Source organism: Erithacus rubecula (genome assembly GCF_903797595.1).
Source record: "Erithacus rubecula genome assembly, chromosome: 16".
Taxonomy (NCBI): domain Eukaryota; kingdom Metazoa; phylum Chordata; class Aves; order Passeriformes; family Muscicapidae; genus Erithacus; species Erithacus rubecula.
Window position 1 is genome coordinate 3,020,148 of NC_136668.1, and position 25,248 is coordinate 3,045,395.

General features: G+C 36.9%; 1 protein-coding gene across 8 annotated transcripts in view; it reads right to left on the reverse strand.

The window, feature by feature from the left end:
* GABRB2 (gamma-aminobutyric acid type A receptor subunit beta2) overlaps positions 1-25,248 on the reverse strand; it is a 144,635-nt gene that overhangs the window by 48,048 nt on the left and 71,339 nt on the right. For all 8 annotated transcript variants that reach the window (XM_079320074.1, XM_079320076.1, XM_079320072.1 and 5 more), the window contains one exon: positions 19,188-19,270. In XM_079320074.1, coding sequence (XP_079176200.1) covers positions 19,188-19,270 — 83 coding nt within the window. The remainder of the gene's footprint in view (positions 1-19,187; positions 19,271-25,248) is intronic.

Consider the following 25,248-nt stretch of genomic DNA (forward strand, 5'->3'; position numbering starts at 1 on the left):
TCCCTCTAGGTAAAATCTGTTCCCTTAATTCACTGTGCAGTATACTTGCATTATGACACAGCCCAAAATAAGGCAGTCACACAGCATTTTTTTTTCACCCATACAACTCTCCCTACCTCAGATAACAAGCCAACAGAGACTTACTGTTCTCTCAGATACAGAAAATATTTTAACAGCAACCCTGTGCTTTCCTGTTACAGAATCTACAAAACTGGACATTGATTTCTCTCCCACAGTCATGAGTCTTAAAAAAAAAAAAAAAAAAAAAAAAAAAGAGAGAGAGAGAAAAGAAAGAATACATGAAAGAGGTATAATATTCAGTTACATACATCTTTCAGGGTACTAGAAAATCACTCAGAACAAATGTGATCTGAATACATATGTAGTAATAACTTTCATCCTTATTTAAAGGGACTACTTTCCCGCAGCAATGTATTAGACAGGATTTCCTCATTCCTCCGGTAATCTATCTAAAATAATTATTAAATGAAACCCTGGTTTTTAAAAAGTGGCTGGAATCTATTCAGACAGCTCTACAAGCAGCCAGAATCCAGGGTGCCTGGTCATTTGTGAAGGACTGAGCTCTTCCAAGCCCTCCCTGTAACAGCACTAGGAGTGACAGCAACTTCCCCTCCTGGGCACTGACCTTTCCCTGGTGCTGGAGAGCCTGGGAAGTGCCAGGGCTCTGGTGCAACCCCAGGGCACTGAGCTGGCAGGGACATGCCATCCCTCTGCACTGCTCTGCACCTGGTCCCCCAGAGCCCTGCCAGGAGATCCCTCCAAGGGCAAAGAGCAGCAGCTGCAAAGGGCCCAGCACAGAGCTCAGCACAAGATTACATCTGGAGGAAAAAAATGGTAGAGAGACTTCACAAAAAAAACATTTACACTTAGATTGAATGTGAATTCTGGAACATCATTGCAACTCAACATTTCTTTCTTCATTTCTATAAAATCAGGCAGCACAGTAATAAAATCTGTAGTTTATAAATTGCAGCACATCGAAATAATTCAGGATTTTTCTTCAGCATTCTAGACAGAGCTCTTTCAATTCTAGTTCCACTGGAAAAGACCTTTGCTTGATTATTCCCATATGAAATTATTTCTGTCAAAGCTTTCTCTGAACAACGTTTTGTCTTCACTTGTATTTCTATCAGGTCTTTTTTCTGGGTACACATGCTAATGCCCAGAGCAGAACAGAAGTCAGCAGCAAACACAGACTTCCATAGAGCAGGCTGTCAGTCTTCAGCATGCTTCAAGCTAGATGCAAAATTTTTCATAAATGTATAGAGAAATATAAAGCATTTTGATTCTGACACTAAGATTTTTCTGAATAAAACTTGTTCTTTGCATTGTTCTACAAAGATGGCAACTTTCATTATTCTAATAAATTAACAAGAAAAGACATCTCTGTTGCAATCATGTTACATAAACATCTCACCGATAGAGATATATCATTAGATTATATTTTAAGCTCCCATATGTCACTAGAATTCGTGCTGAAACCACCTTACAATGCAATCTTTATGACAGATTTCTGTGGATTAACAAGCTTCCACTTTTCTCTGACATTTTTTTTAAACTTTAATACTCTAAGCACTGTCGTTTGACATGCTTTCTGCCACTACTTTTGCCAAGCACTAGCATATGCTACAACACAGCAAAGGCAAAAAAAATATTTTGCTCTTTGACTTATGCCTTTTACAAGAAAAATATTCTGACACTTCATATTGTTTTAAAAGTATTCAGCTGTACCAAATAATACTTAGCATATATAAAATATAGTTCACATGTATAAAATAATACTTTGCTTTATATATGTGGGACTTTGCTTCCATGTTTTGTTTCTTTTATTACAATCTGCTTAGATGGAGCATGTTAATAGCATGACACTCACTGACTCTTTAAATGTCCCATCACTACCTTTTCCTATCATTGCAGAAACCAGCTAAGGTTAACCACAAGAAAGTATTTTTTTAACTAAGGAGCTGGACAGAATTCAACACTCATAAAATGATGATGACTGAAGACAAAATGGACAGGCTCTTTCTCCTTTATGGCACAGAGCATAGATCACAGATTTCACAAGCATGCTGTCAGTGGAGTTCCCTGGTATATCCATATTTGTATAAAATGTATTGTTCTCTCTTCTTGCTGAAAGCTGAATTTTTCTTCTCTTGAAAAATCTTAGGTTAATGAAGATGACTTTCAGATTTGAAACTACAGAAAATGAGAAGTTGCAGGGCATGAAAATATCTAAAATTAGATTTCTGTTTCATTCCTACATGTTCATCTGAAAATTCCTGGAAATACTTGCTGCAATACGTGATCTTCAAATGATGCAGCATGTCATTCCCTCCCTTGCTGAGTCAGCTCCGTAAAGAAAAGTGGAACCACATCATCACCATTTCTTCTTCAGGCTGGACTCCTTTTAGGTATTAGGACTAGCTAGAACCAATACCTAGAATAATTCCTATTAAGTAGCAATACCTGAGGAAAGTTAAAAAGAAGGTGAACATCCCCCACCCCTGCCGGCCCTCCTAATTTCCAGAACACTTGAAGCAAAGCAAAGCATTCTCTTTTAAACTATTTTCATAGCACAGAAATTACACACACAAGGTAACAGAGAGGATAATTACTTCCCATAGCTATTCCACAGGAAAACCCGAGACAAATTTACAAAGTCACAGCCTTTGATAAAGTTCAACCTATCCTGTGCCTGCAAATATTGAAAGATAGACATATCTATGCATACTCAAATACTACTCAATACGTACAGCAATATACTTGCTATTTGCTGATTCTTGTATGCACCTGAAGAGGGAGTGCATACCATCACAAGGAGAAAGTGTAGACAACCTTCTACTAGAAAATAAATCAAAACAACCTTTATGATCTTGATTATACTCAGAGACACCCATTCTAGCTCTGCCTCAGACTGGTAGGAGGAAAATACAAATATAGTCTTTAAGTGAGACATAGTGAGTTCTTCATCTGTTTGTCAAGCCTTACTTTTGGGTTTTAACTGTCTATACAATGATAATTTCATGCTGATGTATCCATCATTCATGCAAAATCTATTTATCAGCAAGGTTAGGGGCAACTGTGTCTCCACAGCTCCTGTCAAATGTTTTCCTGTTTGTCTTGAGAGCCCTCCTGGTGTGGACCACAATGGATCAAAGTCCATCCCTGCATCTCACTGTGGTTATCTTTGCACTTCCCATTTCCATCACCTCCACTTTGAACTTTCACTGCTGCAATTTCAGATCTTCACTTCTTGTCCTAACCAACAGAAGAGAGAACAGATTATCTTCTTCCACTGCAGTACATTTTGTATATTACAAGACTCTCACATTTCCTTAAATTCCCCTTGACCAGAACAACTCTAAGTCATGTTTTCTAGGACTTGGGTTAACTTTTTTGTTATGCCTTGGATATTCTCCAACTGATACAAATCTTCCTTGAGGTGCAGCCCTCAGAAGGACATAGCTTGACCACCATATCCTGCCACTACAGGACTGAACAGAAAAATTCAGTTATTTTACAAATGGCACTTCCATTTATAGACCCTGATATCAGCCTTACTATTGCTGCCAAGGAATCAGTGTCACATCACAATCCATGGTATCTCCCCAAGGCTGGACTTTTTATTTTGTTTTGATTCCCATACACCTGCCCTGGGCTGCCATTTACACCTAGTTATTTCCCAGTTATAAGATTCCAGTATTAGATATAAAATTGGGAATTTGATTTTGTCAGGCCACCTCCCTAGCAAGAACCATGAAAACCTAGCTCTATTCTTTCAAGCTGCACAAATGTTTTGGAAGTTCCATAATCTTCAGATCATTAAATTTAAACAGTAAAGAAGGACTTGATAAAAAATTGTTTCCTTCCTGCAAACTCAATAACCACATTCATGTTATTTTCTAAATGTAGTTTTCTCAAATCCATGTTTCCCCACTTTGTTTATAAGAATGTCATTCAATACAACATCAGGAACCTTATTAATGTTAATATAGGACATCTACTGCCTCCAGCAAACAACTCTGCTGTTCAGAAATCATCCAGGCACCACCACATGGGATCCACTCATGAACAGGAATGTTAGATTCAAAATGGCAAAGCAGTCACAAAATTAGGGCATATTTGCATTGGCAGGGTGGAGATACAGACAGCTGACCATTTTTGCAGACTAGAGGTTTAAAAATACTAATTGGGCAAACAGTTCTGCTGCTCATTTAAAATCATTAACATTTCCAGCTCTTACTGTGACTGCCCAGAGGTGATTTTTCTGGAGACTGTGCCTCTAACAGTGCCAATGTACTGGCAGCAGGCTCAAGGGCTCCTCAGCTGGCACAGAGGGTGAAAGGTCTCACTGTGCTGCCAGCTTTGCAAACACTCTGGTGCATGTTTTATTAATAATAATAACAAGGTTTAGAAAGGAGAGCAATCCTTTATTGATGATTCAAACACAGCAACTCAGAAAACAATTGTCAGGTTCAGCATGAAACCATCAGCAGTTGAGATGGAGTTATGGGACATTCCCCATAATGTGGCAGGGCAGGTATACTGACTGCATTGACTCTTGACATTTTTGCCACAGCCCAGGACAGATAATTAAAAGCAATAAGGAAAAATCTAGAAATAACATTTCTGAGTGAGGAATGTTACTACTCCACTTAACAGACCATGGAGGTAAAGACATACATGCTTTTACTCCTACCAAAGCAAGTGGTGACAGAAAACATAGAAAAAGGCAAGGACAATCAAAAATCTAAATAGCTCAGAACTGCTTTCATAGCCATAAAGGTTACTTGCCAGTTTTCTGTAGGCTAACATCCTTTTACAAAAATATTCAATAAAAAATTTCTGGTTTGGTCATATGTATGGACATACTTCACAGGACATTTAATGTGTCTGGAGTTATGACACAAACCACAAGGAATTCAAGTTATCAGCATGTCTGGAAATAACTTGGGAACAGAAAAAGGAGTCAACTTTGTTTATAATACATGGATAGCAACTGCAAAGTTAGTGCTGGGCTCCCATCCTGACACTGTGGGATTACCAAATTGTTCAATGTGGACTTTGTGGAGCTTTGAAAAAATTTTGATAATTTAGGGATAGGTGGAATTTTATAGAGATGTGCAAGACATTTTTCATTGCTCAAGGGGCCTCTGATAACCTAACCCTTCTTTTATATATGAGAAAAAGATGATCGTCAGTGTTCACCCTTTTTTGTGCACTGAACATTAATAAGCAAGAATGGATATTCTCAGAAGTTTTTATATTTCCCTCTAACAACCTGGAAACTCAAATCATCAACATCAAGCACACAGTAAGTGAACTGCCTGGGTTCCTTTTTTTAGAAAGATTAGAGCCCTTAATGTTCAGAAAAGAGAATATTGGGGCAGGCACCAGCTCCAACAGACCACCTTTTCTCTCTTAAAATACCCTGGAAGTTACAGAACTTTTTCATTCTTTACTATCATCATTTTTCAGAGAAGTCATACAGAGCATACAGACAGGTAAAAAATAGGTATGAAATGAATAACCCTGTCCCCTAGATGAAATATTCAACCGTTAGCAAGATTTATGGAAGCAAAAGCATGTGCATCCCATAAGACAGCATGTCTACTCTTCCAAAACAAATTTCTGTTATCTATCTGATCATACACTTCTCAAGGCCTTTTTGCACTAGTTTGAAAAAGTTAAAATGCAAAAATATGTAATTTAGCTTCAGACACACGGTAAATAACACCCAATAATTTGCTTATCAAAAGCTGTTATAACGGAAGAGAACTTCTATTTAAATGTGTTTAACTAAATTGTAAAGTTTATTCTGAAAATCAGATAAAAAAATCAGTACTTATTTTTGCATTTCTTCCCTTAATTGTAATGCTGTATGGTCAAACACTGCTATATTGATAGGTTGAGAACTGTCAGTAAAGAAGGATTGCATGCTGTGTACACTGAGGCACTGATATCAAATTCAGGAAACAGCTACAGGATGCAGGATGTCCTTGAGACACCACAAAGCACCAAACCCTGCCTTGTCCACATAGCAATTGGAGCAGACTGACCTCACCTTTGACATCTATGAGTAGCCATCAAGAAAAGACTGTGCAAATTTTTGTCTGAACAGTAAAAATCTCCTTTAGCCACTCTGTCACATGGATGACAGCAGAATATTTTCATGGGTAAAACTCCATACACTGATGATACGGCCCCAAAAATCTGGAATACAAACCCATTTATTAAAGACTGGGTATCACCACATGTCAACAGTAACAGGTATTATGGGAGACCAGCAACACTCAGCTCAAAAGAGCCACAACACACTTCAGGACCCCTTTGGACTCTGAATCTCTTTTGGCTTTATTGACCAGTAAACTACATTGACATCAGCTGTTCCCATCACAAACAAAACCAGAAATTTAGCACACATGCTATAGGAAATAACACTGAGTTATTGATAGATCTGCCTTCTGCACACAGCTGCAATGCACTGGACAAAATCTAAGACAACCAAGGGGCTGAAAATAGTCCAGGTTAAAGTACACAGAGCTCCACATCAGCTCATCTGCCCTCCTTTGAATCTGTAAGAACAGATGCACACTATCTGCTAATTATCTTCCTCTATGCAACAGACTCCGATATTTTGTTCAGATATTTTTATAGCATACTTTGATATTTTTATCATGATTGGAGAAACAATTTAGATAAGGAAAGATCTAACTAAAAGGCTTGCCTAATCATCATTCCCATAATTATTTACGGCTTACATTCATCCTTCCTATGGAAGCAGTTTGCAGTCTATTCTGAACAACTCCCTAGGGATGATAGCTTGAGCTGAGAGCTGAGCCTCTTCCAAGGTCAGACACTCATGGAATAACCATTATGCACAAGCAAATTTGGAAATTTGGATATATATTTGTAATACCAGAGTTATAATTGCCCTTAATACAAGGTATTGCCTCCTTTTTTACAGACTGAGTGAATTTTTGGCTGATCAAGAGGCCTCATGTGTTGACTTATGAACACGTGGAACCAACACGGCTGTATTTTCAGTCCCAGCTGGAGTCTCCCTAGTGAGCTGTTTTCTGTCTTCTGGCTAAAATATTTGCCATAATGATCCAAATCCCTGAAGGTAAAAAAGATCTTAAAAAGCCCCCAAAATGCAAAAAAAAATTTAACCCCCCCCCCACTAAAACAAACAGCTGCTCTACATTGCCTTGTGTTTAAGGAAAATGTGCTGCATTCCAAACCACAGTATTTTCCCTGAAAGAGAAAGAAAAATCACCAAATGACTTTGTTTCTGTATAACCTGACATCCTACTCACCTCTAGAGCAGCCATACTAACATCTCAGTACTCATGCACAATAACTCTCTTCTAGTGCAAGAAGAAACAAACTCAAAGCAGTAGTCAGAGGGGCTGACTTGGTGGGAGGTGCTGGCTAATGCTCAAGCAGGAAAGATGTGCTCCAGTCCTTTCTAAAAAAGCTCATCTTCCAACAGCATATTTCATACCCAGAAAAAAATGCAGTTTTAATCAGCCTAGGGAGCTCCCTGTAAAAGCGAGTCATTCTAAGATATAAAGTACAAAAACAGGTTACAATGCCTGTTCATATGTGGCCATTACAACTATGGAAAGCATCCTTAAATAATAATTACATCACTGCTTCTACAATTTAACATCTGGCAAAATTATGGCCATGTCATATGTAACAGGCATATTGACCTAATTTATCAAATATCTTTTTAAAAATTCCTTAAAATCAAAATCAATTTGGCATCCAGCCATAGAACAAAGTGTCCCTGAGTACAGCTCCAAGGCCAAATAAGAGCTGGAATATGTAAATATGTGGAACTAGGAACTCACTGTTCAGTTACAAAGACTTATCTTCAAAAAAAAAAGTGACTAAAAGTCTGTTCATGGATCACTCAGCAGAACAAATTGACAGGAATGTGCACAGTACGAATGCTACTTATATTTGTATCACTTTCAAGAATCCCCATCCAAAATAAAGTCGGGGTTTTTTAAAGTATATTTTAAAATACATGATTTTTGTATTAAAAATAGAAAAATTTGCTGATAGGCATTCAGACCTCACAGAATCTCTCAGCAGATTTCAAATACTTCCCATGTTTTGCTGTGCTCAAAATTCCATTACACTCATAATGAAATGCACAGATATGAAAGTTAAAAACATCATTTTATTTTTTAAAGAAGTTAGCATATTTAGCAAGCACCTTGTACTTTTATAATGCAAGCAAGTTTCCCACACCTATACAATCAATTCTACAGTAATATAAGCAATACATAAAGGGTTATTGAAAGGGGAAAGGGAGAGAAGGGGGGAGAAATGTGGGGGGAAGAGAAAAAAAGATCAAAAGGGCAAAAGAGCAAAAAAGACCAGCTACACTGTACATAGCACAGTATAGGGTAAAATGCTCATTTTGGACATAGTGAGGTGCCAGCTTTTCTGCCATCATAGCAAAATGCAAAACCCAGTTCTTTAATACCATTTTCCCAAAACCAAATAAAAATAGAGACAAGTAAAAGCTAGTTCTTCTTGGGCAGCAAGACAACAACTTTGATAGGAAGTAAGTTGATTTTGCAGGAGGTAAGTGTCATGCATTTACCTATAATGCTGTGGAGCTTGCAGGACCTGAAGAAAGTTGTTACTGAAACCTGAAAGGAAAGCAGTACTCTTACTAATACATGTGCAAAGCACTACCACTACCTACCTATACTACAGCAACATAAACAACTTACAGCAGAAAGGCATTACACTTGCAGAACTTTGATGCACATCTGATCTATACATTCCTGTTAGCTGTATGTGGAGAATGAGCAGTTTCTTGGCATGATATCCCCTATGATAATAATTCTAACAGAATAGGAGTCACTAATATTACTCTTTATATTATTCATTTTTGGTCTGCAAAGAAGAGAAGCTAGAGAGGGACCATAGGTGAAAAGAAGAAATCTACTGTTGTGCTCTTTGTCCCTTTACAGAATGTTCCCCAGATTCTGTGTCAGGAACAGGTTACAAGCATCCAGACACAAAAAGCTCCCAAATGAATAAAATCATAATTCACAAGCAAAAATGTAACTTACCAGCATTTCAGTATCACTCAGGCTGTCTGTGTAACATTTTTGTGCAGATCATTCTTCCAGAAGTCAGATGTTGACAGGATGATTATTCCACCAACAAACTGTTGGTTCCTTGGATTCCCCTGATTTTCACTGATGGGCTCCCACCCAGTCAGATTCAGGTACCTGCTGTCCTTTTATGAAACTTGCTCCCATAACAGCCCACAACAGGTATATTTGCCTTGAATATATATTGTCTAATAATGGATAAATATTCACTTCCAATGTGTGATGACTGTGAATTAACTGTTAAAAAAAACTGGCTAAAAAGTGGTGATTTTATCAGGGAACTGTTGGGTAAGTTTATGCAAAATTCACCAAATACTCAAGTTTCAGACATCAATAAAGTGCCTGGATTCAGCAGAGTAGTTGATTCCATCCATGCAATGCAGACTCCTACTGTTAACAAGGTGTTATTTCCAATGTTGCACAGTAGCAGCTCACATTATGTCAGAGTGGAAAGGTGTGTTCTTCCACATAGAGCCAAATACTGACTCCCATATTGATTTTTTTCTGTTATATTAACCTGTTTTTAAGTGAGATTATTGGCTGGGCTCAGGTAACATCTGGAATTCTGGCTGCAGTGACACATCAATTGCCAGATGAGACAGGCTTGTATGAGAGGAAATGCACAGAGTGGATGTTCTGCAGCTGAGGAGTAGAAGCATCACATACCACAAGATCCAAATCTCTGCATTTTCATACATTCCTGCAAAATTGACCATTTATATCTTACTCCATATCCAATATAGACAACTTGTATGATATACAGTCAGAATGTAGAAAATTGCCTTTTAAATGCAAATAACAATGAAGACAAACATCATAATGAAAATTCTGAGATCATTATCAAGGGGGAAAGAACCCTTATTTTGAGAGTTTTTAAACCATAAGATGCAGTGACAGAGACACTTTAATCTATATAATAAGAATAGTACTTGTGTAACTGAATAAAGAGACATGGAACAGATTCTACCACACCAGATCATACAGGGAAGGAAAACTGTATTGTTAACTTTGTTAAATTACAAGGCTACTTGAACAACATACTGATTTATTCAGAGAATTCTCATGCTATTGTCATTCTGGTACATGACTTATAACTTTTCCACAATGGAGGTCATGCAGCACTCAGGTTCTATTTCAGATCAGTAATGGGAAATATTATTCCTGATTCTGTAAGACAGAGGTAGGATCCTAGGACAGGATAAATCAGACAGAAAACTTCAACCAAGCTTCTTCACTGTTATGGTCAGTGGTCTTGGGAGGTTTTTCAATCTCATCCTTGGAGGTTTTCTAGACCAGACTGGACAAATCCCTGAGTAACTTGGTCTGACCACAGAGCTGATAATTTTTTTAATAGGCTAGACTAAGGACCTTCTGAGGTCTCTTTCATCCTGAATTATTCCTGAAGTATACCTTGAAATATAAGTACATAATAATCTACTTAATGACTTCTCTTTCCTCATGTAAAAACAACAATAAAAAAACACACCTTAATAATAATATAAGAAAAAGGGCAAAAATAAACTCCAACTCTTTTATAACTACAACATAAATGATAAAGACATAAATGATAAAGATGATAAATCTTTATTTCTCTCAAGCACTTAGACATCCTTTCCTTTATAAATGTTCATTCACAAAACATGTTTCAGGCTACTTAGAGTAATACCATTATTATTCATGTTTCCTTTTTGCTCAGAAGAAATGTATATCAAGAGAAAGTTTATTTAAGAGTCAGAGTATTTCATACATAAAAGATATCTTGAATTTCTATCCAAATAATTTTGGACAGTGTGTCAAAAACACATTGGATAGTCGAATGGCATGGGTATCAAACTTCTCTAAAACTAGAATAGTTTCCCTGCACACCAATACAACATCTTAGTAAATCTGCAGTAGCACTTTCCCACATCAACTACAGTGGTGTGAGATGTATAAAAAACAGAAGAATTAGCCAGAGGATAACTCCCCTAGAACTGCCAAAAGCTGGCTAATATAATGCTGACTTCTTTTAAAATGAATGACTACTGTCATAAGCAATACTAACTTTGCCTCCAATATATAAACTTACAATGTAGGAAAATGGGAATGCATCTAGTAAGAGAAAGTAGCTTGGTTTTGCAAAATATGGGTCGAATTTATCAGCCTGACTAGCAGTACCAAATAACATGAGCAAATGAAAACAAAATTAACTTGCTTCACAAAGCTCTCATCATTAGCAAGGTATGGTCAAGGGATGAAAAGATTTTAATTTTTAATTTTGCCAATGCTGCTTCTAATTCAATTTCTTCTCTGTTATTCCACCAAAGTAAAATATTTCTTAGACTTGTGTACTGAAGGTCAACCCTTCCTCAACTCAAATCTAATGTCATAATCAAAACTAAAGATGATCTTGTTATTCACCCTGGCTTCTACTTGCTGTAACAAAACCAATGAAATTGCTTTCCTGTTCAGTGACCAATGATGTAATATTCTGCATTTGAGCATCAGTAAGAAAAAGTAAAGAAAACTTGGACTTTGGGAAAAACCAAAACTAAATCACCCAAACAATAAAATTACAACCCTGCTGGAGAATATTTCTTTTCTTTAACAAGAGCCACTGAGGAGGGTTAAGCTCATATTTGAGAGATGAATCTCCAATTCCTACTCTAGAAACTTAGGACAAATGGACAAGTATCAGTGACCCAAATATAGACACACTAACCAATCTGGTCATTTGGCTTGCTCCTCAAGCAGCAAACTGAATTCCTTTCAGAGAAGGAACCTAATGAGCTTTGCCACATCTCACCCCAGTCCAAATACTGTCCGTGGGGAAACAAGGGACACTTTGCCAGAGTAGGGTAAGAGTTGATTCCATTTTGTTTGCTGTTGTTTTGTAAACAGGTCAAAACACCTAGCCAAATTTCATCCGAGTCCACAGTTTTGCAGTGACTCAAATATTAATTTTCATTCTTCCCCCACTTAAGTAGTTCAGCATGAGCTGAACAGCATTAGCAAGAGCACTGGCATTAACTGTTTGAGTTGCTGCCATCAGTGACCAAAGGCAAATACAGATCAGACTGACAACAGACTCAAACAAGTGCCCTCCTGCCCCTAGATGTTTTGAAAACTAATAAAAAAAAAAAAGAATTAATTCTCTAATGCAAATAAGACAATTGTAGTTATATATAGGGAAAAACCCCTCTATCTTAAGAAATAAAATGACTGTAGAAACATATTGCACTTCTTTTCACAGGTATGTGATCACTGTGTGATAGTCTCAGTTTGCATTGTCTTCTAAGGCAAGAGTCCTGACATCCAAGGATTCCAGCACCTGATAAATATGACTATTTTATGAAAGCTATATTATGTTGAAGAAGCTATTTCATTTTGAAAAAGACAGCAGACTGCTTAAGTAACCTGATATCATGAAGAATAAGCCATTATTAGCTTTCAGTACCACCTCCATCCATTTCAATGGTCCAAAAATTTTTCAAAAGAAGGACCTAATCACAAGAAAAATAGTGAAAACAAAGCATGTCTATCATACACTACACCCTGCTAAGGTATGTAACAATATCACAAGTATTTTCCAATAGCACTTAATAAATACTTATTTTTCTTGAAGAAGTCAGCAGTTACAAGGCATCTGAAAAGAATACCAGACCTACAGAAAAAAAAAAATGCCTAAAGTATAACATTTTATGACTGACATCCTAAAAAATAAAACCAAAAACAAAGGTGAATATTTACTGTGTAAAAGTTATACTTTCTCTAAAACAGGACTGCAAAGTGCTAACCCATCAGCTTTCCATACTTCCACAATTTATTGGATATAAGATTATCAGAGCTTTTGTTAGAAATGTATTATTTTCTTTTGGAAAATATTTTACTGCACAAGAGATGCCTTCCTGGACATGTAATCTTTTCCCAAACCTTAGCAAATACATTTGATACATTCTGAATATGGACTTTCTGAGAAGGACCTGTTTTGTTTCCAATAATCTTTTGATAAAATGCAGGATTATTTGTAATAAAAATTTTTCTCTTGTTCAAACTGAATATAAAAAGACAAAATGCATGAAAAGTTTTAAAAGTATTTTCATATTTTGGTTGTCTTTTTCATTATAGATGTTCTCCATATTCAACTGTAGATTAATTTTTTTAAAAGGCACTTAAAACTATTACTTCTGTTGAAATCTGTGCTGCTGGTATGGTCTGGGGCTAATAGGCACAGACTAGATATCTGTATACTGCATTCCTTTTTAGATTTAACTCCTGGTAACTTGAAAGCATTAGAAGTTTGTTGCAGAGCTCCTGTACAATTCTTTCTTCATTTGCAAACACTGCATTACCTTGTTTGTGCTATGAGAACTCTCAGGATGCAGAGAATGCTGTAAAGTTGTACTGAGATAGAATGAAAAAAGGAAAAATACTTCTCTTGCTTACCTCAGGTTTTATTTGAGCTCTAGTCTGAAAGCCCAACCCCCAGGTGAGTGTGGGGGTGTGTATTAAAACCTTACAAACATTGGCTCCCTTGTACACAGTCCACCCTGATCATATGCACTGATGGTGACTCTAAATTTCCTTTCCCTCTTCAGAATACACAGAAGAGTCATCTAGGGATTATTTTAGCTCTTCCTGAGTCATCCTATCTCCACACTGAAGAGGAGTCAAGGATTTCCTGTTCATTTGCAGTGTGCATTATGCCACTGAAATTATACCTTTTCTCTACAAACTTGAGATGAAATTTGTAAGGACAACTAAAGAACAAAGTGCCTGTCCCAAGGAAGCTCCACTAGAATGGACACAGGTGGAATTCTGCTTGCTAAGCAACCCATGTCTCTCTTCCACACACAGAACTGTATGCAGGTTGAATTAGCACAGAATCCAAATTGGGAAATCTGATTATAGGGATGATGGACAAGATGAAAAAAAGGTGGACTTTGATAAGACCACCTCCTGCTGACAGAGGAATATCCTCTCTGCAAGGGTCATGATGCAAAACAGACACATCTGAAGAGACAAGGGGGGTGGAACACGCATTAGGTTTGATAAAAGGAAGGGAAAAAAAAAAATACAACTTTTAAAATGCTAGCTGTCAGGGGCCCAAGAGTCATTTGTTTAGCTTTCCAGTTAGTGTGCAATTGGTGAAATTCAGGTGCTGCCATGGCATCCTCCTGTGCTGAACATCCACTGTTGGGATCAGTTTTTTGCCTGGCATCAACCACCCTCTCCTCTAACCCAGAGAAGCCTTGCCTGGTCAGTCCTGGAGCTCCACCATTTGTCCTGTGTGACCTCATTACAGCTTTGATCAATAGCCAGAGCAGCCATCTGCAGAGCACTCAAAGCCTCAGCAAAAGGCTGCTTTGATTTCTTTTCAGCAACTTAAAAGTGCTCATAAAGTCACCTTGAGCACACAAAGATGACTTCTCTTTCTCTTGATGAGCTTTCACAGATGATCTGATTAGGAAGTGTTTGGTACTGGGCTCCACTGCCACAGAGGGGAATGGTACTCTTGACTCTGTTTCTGGCTTTTTCCAGATTCTCTTACTGAACAGAAATTTTTAACCTAGTGAGCTTCTCTGGTGGTTTTGTCATGAAGAAGAAAAGAAAAATTCTGATGATTTCTGCTCCTAACACCCCAGGCTTTTACATAAATGAAATGTCCTGAAAACAATTATTTCTCATTCATTAGCAAAGCATTGTCCCCTGCCTGTCTGAGAGTGCTTCTCCCTGGTCAGTACAGCAGCACGGGGAGCTCCCTGTCTGCCAAGGCCTCCTGACAGGGCAGCTTTGATCTGCTTCTTTAATGCCACATTGCTAATACACTGTGCAGAGTGCTTCTAAGGATGGGCTTCTTTGTTCCACAGCAATAAAGAATGGAAAAAAAAGAACCCCAAAACAAAAATCCATTTTCACAAGGCAGAAACTGAATTTTACCTCTGTATAACAAAAATATAGCCAAGCCTAACACATTATGAAGCAGGATAAGAAGGAATTGTAGCAAATTTTTGTCTTTATGTGGCACCACATAATTGAAATGAACAAAGGTCCAGATGTACCAGATGAATCTTGAATAATTGCATTTAAAAATATTTAAAATAATCACAATACCTTCTGTTAGGCTGAGGATGGGCAATATGATATTTTATTAGTTTATAGGAATATGAAATATTCATCAAATTGCCTTGTACTTCTTATTGCCTTTGAGCCCTCACCTGTCTTATGGATGATAAGCTGAGGAATTCCCTTCAACAGTTAAAATTCCAGCGAGGCAGGAAACAGCAGAGAAAGAAAAATAATTCTCAAGAATCATCAGAAACTCTGCAATACAAACTGCAAAGGTAGGGTACAGAACAGGCAGGTATTGACTCACTCAAGTAAATATTCAACTAAAAAAAACCAAAACTCTCTGTTGCCTGCAAGCTGGGAAAAAAATGAATTATAATGAATTATTAAAAAATTAGTATGTAGGAAAACTGGTTTCCCTCTGGTACTATAGCCCTGCTGTTTAGTATGCTGGAGAATAACAAAAGAAAGGGAGAAGTAGAATATCTCTGAGTAGACCCCCTTGGACATGATAGCCCACAGGTTTAGAAGCATATTAGCAAAACTGAATATTCAACAAACTTCTGTTTTTCAAGGACTTCAGAGTGCAACTAGCTATACATGGAAAAAACCCAGGATTTCATTTCTCAAAACCAATAGTTCTTAAACTAATGGGGAATAGTCCGCTCTTACACTTCCAGCATTCTCACTAAGACTGCCCTAGACTGAAACATGACTGAAGATGCTGTCTCTTGTATCTTAATAGATGGTATCACCCCCTCTATATCATGTTTTATATTTTATATACAATTCTTCCGCACAAGAATTTCTAATTTGCAAATTAATCAATATTTTTGCAAATCTAGGTTAACAAAAACTTGATAGTGAAATTTCAGTAAACGTTATGACATGAGGAAAAAAATGTAGTCCAGGCAGTTGAGAAGGCATTCAACTCTGGCATCAGTAAGAGAATGAGGGGAGAAAAGGAAGAAAGGAAGCAGAAGAATGGAAGGACTTCAGAGACATTAACATGTATTGAAACAGGATAAAAATCTCTCATTACAACTCAAGTGACCTGACTTGACAATAACTCCTTTTTTAAACAGTTGAACTGGATTTCATAGAAGTATTTGGTATAAAACTAAGACAATTAGTAAAGATATGTAAAAGGAATGAAGGTAATTGTACTGCACTGAAAGGTGGTGCTCAATACAGAGAATGACTGTAAGGAAAACCCTTCCTTCTTGACATTAATATTCTTTAGTATTTGTGTGTTGATGAAATTTCTAATGAAGCAAAATCAGCATTGCTAGGACCAAGGATGATCAGAACAAATATAAAAAGAACTGAGGAATGTAACCTTGAGGACTGTAGCAATATTAAGAACACTGATTTATGTAAACAGTGTTATGAAATACCAAGTCATGTGCTCTTAGCACTATAAAAAAATTCTTCAAAAAGCTAGAAAGAAACCACTGCTGAAAAATGAGTAATGAAGGGAAAGACCTTGCTGTACTGTTCCAGAAAAGATTCTCACCTGTGATATGCAGTTGTGAAGAAAGGCAGGATTAAGGCCATAGTGTAATACAAATTTTCATCTGGGACACTGTTGAAGGTACTAGTTATTCCTAGTGAAGAACTAATCCAGTTCTGCATTTCTCTTAACATACTCCTGCATGAGAAAGCTAAAAAAAGACTGGAATATTCAATTTAATGAAATTATGTCTATGAGAAACTACAAGTGTTTTCATTAAATGTGTTATGAAGGTCCCAGGAGGGCCAGAGAACACACTGCATTAAAAAAAAAATGTTTCATGCCTTCATAGGCATGAAACCACTTGGAGTAGAATTTATAGAATATCTAACTACTACAAGAAAGCAGTGGTGAAACAGGCATCCAACAGAAACAGTAGGGCAAGAAACCAACCTTCTTCAAGCATGCAGCTCAACCACTTTTGAGAACTGATTATGACTTCAGCACCTGCATTGAATGACCTGGAAAGTCACTTCCAATCTTACTCACCCTGCCACCTACCTACCAGCATTTTTGCTTTAAGTGACTCATGAAGAGTAGACAGACAGGATTTCATCAGGATGTTTATGAGGACCAAACATTTTCTAAAGCAGTGTGACAGTGCTTCAAAACACAGTTGAAGTGTTACTTTATCTCCATTCTTTAATGGACTTTATTACTGCAATGAAATAGGCAGGCTACACATAGTATTCTGATTTAAATCCCTTTTACCTTTGTGATACTGCAACAGAGCTCACACAAATGCACAAATGATCTCTGCTCCAGGCATCCCAATTTCTCTACTAAATTCAACTTCTACCCTATCTATGACATAATGAGCATTAAATTTTCATACCAAGTGGAACAACAACTTTGACCACTCAATACCTCAGTTTTTAGGATTGTTTCTTGAAAGATGTGTGATCTGCATCAAACCTCTACTCTAAATCAGATAAAAGAAGTACCACATTGTATGTCTGAAGGAGAACAAGTGCTCTCATTGAAAAGTGGACACGTAATTTAATTTTCTGCTTTGCCTAAGGACTGACATGACAGGTATTTCCTGCAAATATTTTCCAGGTGTGCTGTGGAAGGATGAGAGGAGGGATATCTAGTTTGTGAATCCCAATAAGATTTAGTCATCTCAGCCATGCAGAGAGATGGCAAGACCTTGTTGGCCATATAAACAATGCTGTAAACAGAAAGAAAGGATTTCCTCTGACTCTCCAGCTTCCCACCTTACACACAAAATTGGAAAATAGAAAAATACCAGGTCCTTGCTACAAGAACAATTAAAAGACACTGTCATAGCAAAAATTTTCTCAATGAAAATATCTGTAAGTCTGAATTATGGTAATAGCTTTCTCACACATTATAATCAGCCTATATATACTACTTATAAACTGGTTGCATAATAGCTGGCTGCAGGTATGATATTCTGAATCAAATGCTATCAATGGAAATTCTACACTGAACTACAAAAAAAAAACCCCAAACAAACTAAATTTTATCCACTCAGTGCAAAGTCCAGCACTGAATTTGCTGCTTGTGAACATCAGTACACAGAATTTTAATCATAGTCTCACTCTGCTTACTTATGCATAGAAATTATTTCAGGCAACAGTGTCACAAGAATTTTAGCATATCTGTAAATTCCAGTAAAACAAAATTTGGACACAAATGTAAAGCATATTCTTAAATGCTTTCTCAAGCAGAAGTTCAGCTGTACCAAATTCTTACCAGACAGTAATACAAATTCAACACAGAAATCCCACATATTTCATAATACAGAACTCATTTTAAAAATAAACATACTTGTGTGCTGCATATTAAAATGTGACATTTATCTTGAAAGTTCTGACATAATCTTAATTAGTGTTAAATAACATGCTTGCAATATTGTCATTATAAGAGTGATCTCGAATCTTTTACAGAGAAGAGAGGTTTTACTTCACAAGGTTTATCTACATAAAAAGTTCAACAGACACCAGTCATTAAAACAGTATATATAAACAATTGTTAACACACGTTGGAAGTTTAACTACAGCACAGTGGTTAGGAACAAACCAGCAAAGCACCTATTTGAGAACAATTCTAACCTCTTGCCTCCACTTATAAATGGAAACAAGCTGCCACGCAGTTCAGCAGTAAAAGAGGATAAAGAACTGATAATAATCCTTGTGCTCCTCACATGAACTCCAGCAAGGCACTTGAATGAGACTTTTAAAGCTGTAAATTGTCCATCAAAACACAGAATAACTTTTGCTAATCCTTGTGCCACAAATCACTACTCCATTTTGTAAGCTATTATTTTGCATGTGTTTAATGAGGATCATCAGACAGAAAGACAACTGGGTTAGTAGCATGTTAAAAAAAAAAAAAAAACAAAACCAACAAACCTGAAAAAAACAGAACCTGACAGAAATAAAAACCCTAAAGCAGTTGACCACACAATAAGTAGGATTTGCAGAAGTACTTACAGCTTTCAATCTCCAGTGTGCAGTTCTGCTCATCCAGCGGATATCTCCTCAGGTCCATCATACAAGCAGCTGTTGTGGTAATTCTGGGAAGGAAAGAGAAGACTTTGCTAATGTGCCTTGTTCCAATCTTTGCTTGATCACATTTTGTTGAAAGAAGAAACTGTATTTCTGTATAAGTGATGCTCTGCCTGGTTTTGTGTGGATGCCATGTCTGCTGCTGGCTTGTAACTAATGCAGTCCCAGGGAGGTTATCCCAGCCTGGTGGTCATGCACAGCTTCCCCCCAACACAAGTATTTTCTGCTGTGTGTTAAGCACAGCTGACTGGCCAAAGCACATGGGAACCTGCTTCCACAATATTTAAAAAATGAGAGCATTGGGCAGCAGCCATTTGTACAAGCTTTCTTCAAGTTGGGAGGCTGAACAAATGAATTAACTCAAATAGCAAAATCTAAGATGATGATCTCCACAATGGGACCCAAGATGGAGTAGATGGAGTGCCTACAGCACATGCAAACACTAAGACATTACAGGATAAATTTCTTTCGAAGGTATTAATGAGAGATTGGGTGACCAACGGTTTTCTTCCCAAAATCCTGTCTCATGTATGAGGTTTACCACTGGACTTTTATAGTAGATATTTAGAATGTTCAATAACAGTTCAAAAAACTTATTGTACATTCTTTGTTCTGATAAAAAGACTTCAGAGAACTCTGTCTTTGACAGATCTTATTCCTTCCCCTTGAATACCTAAAAAGTGTTCATTAGCTGCAGAAAATTACAGTTGCCTGGTCAAAATTCACTCAAAATTGACTGTAGCAACTACTTCTGCAAGGCACTTAAGAATCTCCATATCTATGCTTACTCTGCTGTCTTACTGGTCTCTTTAAGAAAAGGAACATCTTTAGGCACCAAGTCCTTTTCATTCCATACAGGAGTACTCATAGAATTGCTTTGGAAATTATGTTTTTAATCAGTGTGTGTTACTGGAGATGCTTCAGAGGAAAGCTTTTTGGAGTGGGACGAAAGCATGGGAGGAAAGATTCCTTTTGTTCCTCTCAGTGAAAGCTTTTCAGCTTTTAACAAACTCAGACTGCTGAGGAATACATGTGTGTTGATAGAAAATGCATATGGAGCAAGCAGCAGCAAATATTGGTAAAAAAAACCTCTTGGGAGTTCATACTTGTTTCCTTATTTTTAAATTTAAAGAAAAAAAAAATCAATGAAATTGTCCTGTTCCAGTAGCAATGTACAACTGATTATTTGGGGGCAAAGTTCAAGAAAGGTATAGTGAGACTAGAAAAAAAATTACAGCTCATGTTTTTTTGTTAGTTTATGTTTGAGGTTTTTGTGGGGACATTTGTCATTTTGATTTCCCCAGTATTTCCATACTTACCTGTCTATTATAGTCAGGAACTTTACAAGAGTTTCAGTAGTTCACAGAGGAAAAGGCAGAGCACAGACACACAGTCAAGGTTTAAATGCACAAAAGAGTTGTGGTGAAAGCTAACCTGGTTGACTTCTATCTTTTCTCATAGCTTTCTCTGCACTAAATACTTCCTACCAGAGTCCACCAGATCCAAGGGTTCCACACAGAGACAACCCCCAGACCCTGGTACCCTCTGCAAAGTGTCTTCACACTGATGGAGTGAAGAACTCACAATTCTCACACATTTCCAGAGGATTTTTGGTGCAAAAAAACCCGAGAGGGGCCAAAGCCACAGACAGCTGGGATAAAAGCTCTGTGGAGAACATTAGCAAAACATTAAAAGACACAATGCCTCACTTCACCAGAAAGTAAAGGAAAAAAAGTGGCATAGTAAGGAAAATGATTGGTAGAGCAGGGATTTAATCAAGTCAAAGCAGAAGTTTTGAATAATGCATTTAATTCAACTTGCTTGTTCCTTCTTATCCATAATGCAAATCCATTGAAATAAAATCAGAAGTCTGTCCTTTCCTCTCCCAGTACCTCCCTCATATTTTTAGCCTGGCTTCTCACCTTCATAGTAAAGTAGAAAAAGTTTTCTTTCATCTTTGTAATTCTTTAAACAGCAAAACTACCTTTGGATAATTTTTAGTGGTTTGCAATTCATGGTGATTAGCTAAATCAAATTACCAAAGCAGGAGAGTGCAAGTATCACCAGCCTGGAATAGTTTTAAAGGCAAGAGACATGACCCACACCTTTTCAGACAGAAGAAGAAACAGCAGTTCTTTTTAGAAGCTGGGAACACTTGAAACAGCCCCAAAGCCTCTCCCCCAGAGCAGAGCTGTTTCAATTTTCACAGCAGGATTAAAAATATTTTTATACAGCCTGTACTAGTACAAAAAATATAACATTGTGTTTTGCATAATGTAACCTTGAGAACAAAGAATGAAAAAGTGAAAGCTTTTAAAAAATCAACACTGTGACTCAAGGCACTGCAGTCATTAGGGATGATACACAATAACAGGACTCAGAGAAACACCACATGAAATGAAACACATCACAGATTTGTCTCTCTCATACACTTATTTTTTCATCTGTTGCTAAAGAAAGAGAAACCTTGTGATATTTTATGATTCCTAACAATGTAAATGAATTTTCATCTTCCTCTTTTATGAACTATATTCTGAACGTAGCTTGATTATGAAGAAAAAAAAAATCAAACCTTGAAGCACCACTAAACTGACTAAATAAAAGTATTGTGAAGTAGGCCTAGAGGAAACTTCATGTGTTAAGCACAGCTACACTGCAAAAAATCTGCACCACAATTGACTTGCAGGGAAAGTAAAATTTGCTGTCAATTACTCAAAATAATTCAGATAAACTCTGAGAGAGCTGAAAATCTGCTCACCTCCAAATCTTTGGAAGGCTTGTGATTCAAATAAGAGCTGGAAATTTGCATGACTTCTTTCAGAGGCCAAATTTTAAGGCCATAAAGAACTTTTTTTAAACATTTCCAAACCTGAAGTGAGGCTAAACAGAATACCCCCCATATTATAATACTTGCCCAGAAGTGCTAGTAATCTTATTTTTCAGTTTTATGCATGGAAGAGTCTTCTAAAATCCTACAGATTTTGCTTTTCTGACAATTTCAAGTGGGATTTGAAATTCAAAATAGCAACTTAAACAGTTCTGACATCACTAGTGAAGACAAAACAGCACTGGAAAACAGGAAAGCAACACTAATGACATGTGAAGAATTCAATTCCCTCTTGGAGCTGCAAAGGGTTTGCAAAGCTGTGGAGAAAAAGCTGTAAGAGAAACTTGTCTCTGCCCTGGAAGGACACAGCCCTGAGCTGTAATTACAGTTTCCAGACACACAGAAATGATGAGCAAGAGGGTGACAGTTTCAGATAGATCAGCTGAGTAGAGTGGTAGTCCAAGAACTCTGTGACACCACCATGTTCTGTTCTAGCTCTATCAGATCATGATCCTTGGAGTCAAAAAGGGAGCTGAAGCCCAGGAAAATACAAAATCTAATTCTTTCTCTAAATGTCTGCACATATATCCTGTTGAAAGCAGAGTGAAATTCTGCTTCAGACTTGTGTATCTGTAAGCTGAGTCCCCATTAACAGCATCAGGAGCAATTCAAAGAGCTCACAGGGACAACAGACTGAATTTTTTATCAACGACTTTGTAAGAATTTTCTCTATATGGTGACTGGTAATCAGGAACTCTAAATCAGCTACTGAAATAATGTACTGCAGCTAAACCCACTGTTCACTTTTGCTTTTTGGAAAAAGTCTTCCTGCATGACAGTTGGAAATACCTGTGAGAGCAGCAGCCAGCAGAACCAAATACCTGGAAATTCTGGGAACAAAGCATCAGTGGGATAAATCTCTCTCTTGGATGGTAACACTGGATTTAAATGCATATCAGGGTTGATAGACATACTAACAGATCTACTTTTAAATAAAATAAATTTATTGCTAATTAGAGATTTCATAGAATTTTTCCTCCTTCTGCTTATTCACAGAAAAGAAAAGCTTCCCTTGAGTGATCATAGTCAAAGAGTTGGCTGTAGGGAAACTCCAAAAGTGGCATTGCTAAAAATTCAACATTAAATCTAAGAATTCAGCTACTGAATTTTTCAACTATAAATCAGCTATAAACTTCCAACTGTAAACAGCATATAGAATCTCAGTGTAGTATTATGGGGGGAAAAAAGAACAGCTGTTTTATTGATGTTGATGTCTCTATTTGAGATTAAGCAATATACACATGCTACCTAGAATCTGTAATATACTCTCTTCTAACACTACTCCTCAGCATTTCCTGAGTATTCCAACCTAAGTGCCAACAGATCATTTTTCTTACTCCATTTGGAACTTGTTATCAAATGACATGTAGATATTTTCCCTGGCTTCTGTAGTGTGCAATCCTTAGACAGTATGGTGCTCTCTGAAAGCACTAGGTGTATTTGTCAAAGATGAAAGGCAAAACCATAATACAAGTTAAGAATATGAAGGATATCATACTAAAACATTATCTAAATGTAATACAAGAGAGGAAAAAAATTTTGTAGCTGATAAAACATAGGGAGTCAGAACCCACACAAAAACTTTAATCTCACTAAGTTTTGTTGTTGCTGAGATTTTTGGTAAAAGAAGCATGCCAGATTTCTAAGAGGAAACTAAAATTCTATATGCCTCTGATCTTTCTTGGGAAGATGATCTGCATTTCTCTGCTGAAGTACAGCCTGTTCTGCCATCTACATGCTAACAGAGAAGAGTTGTGGAAAACCAGAGAATTGGGCTCTTATTTCATGGGAAAAGATTTCTGTCATAGAAGAATCAGAATTTTGCAGCAGAGTTCCACTCCATCTTCTACTATGCTGCTATATATGTAGCTCTATAAATTGCTCCTTAAGTGAGATGGCATTTCCTACTATCCTGCCACTGTGTCAAAAATTCAGCCATAACATCATCATAATTTAAATCCTTGCAGAAAGCACACATTGCACTGCAGTAAAATCTTCTGCCACAATAACCTCTGCTTTAGACTGAATTCATTCAAATCTTTCTCTGAAGTAATAATTATTCTCTAGAAAATACTACCTATATTAAATGGCAGAAGAACTCAGAGGAGCACTTCATAATTTTATCACTGAGAAATGCATCCTTGTCTTTCAGCATTCACTTCTCCCTTTCAAAAGAAATAAATAAAAGGGAGAATGCTAAAATACTACAGGACTTAGAGAAAATAAAACAATATGAGCATGATCAGCAGTATGAAAGAAACAACATTGTTTAGATTTAGTACATCTCCTCCACTAATCCAGAGTTTATAGTCCTTTTGCTTTACTAATCAACACTGAAAATGTGATAGTCTTACTTTCAAATATTTCACCAAATGTTTCTTATTCTGGTTGGGAAAATTACATGTCTACTTCACTCAAACAATGTCAACATTGAAACAAAAAGTGCATTATTTCACTATCTTTCTCTTAAAAATTTATATTGTTTCCATCCAAGACACACTGCATAAAATACATCACATACACAAAGCATTTTTAAAACAGTTGTTCTGATATTACACTACATTAAATACAGACTCTCAAACTATGGAAGAGGGCTAGAACTTTCCAAGGAGACACATGAATTTGGTGGATTTTTAATCAGTTCTCACCACCTAAAATAACATGCTTAGCTCTAACAAGTACATTGCACTTAAAAGTACCCTATATTAACATTTTTTTATTCCAGGAAGATAAAGATACAATTTCTAATTAGCTGAAGTCCTAGAGAAAAAAGGGAATCTCTCTTACACAAAGTATGCACTGCTTCAAGGCACTAACTGTGCAGGTAATACTGCATCTAAAAATACAGAAATAAGGAAATACAAATTATCATAGGTAAAATAATATGAACTTTGCCCCCATGCTACTTCACATGCCTTAACAGAGAGACAACTGAAAGTAAATCCAGAACTACATCATTATGGGTTATACCCTGCTGCCTTGCAGTTACCACCATTGCCCAGGATATCTTGAGTGCCCCAGTTACTGAAATTTTCTAGAGAACTTGCACTAGCCCACTTCTATCCATTACCACATCTTATTAAAATGTAGATTTTTTTT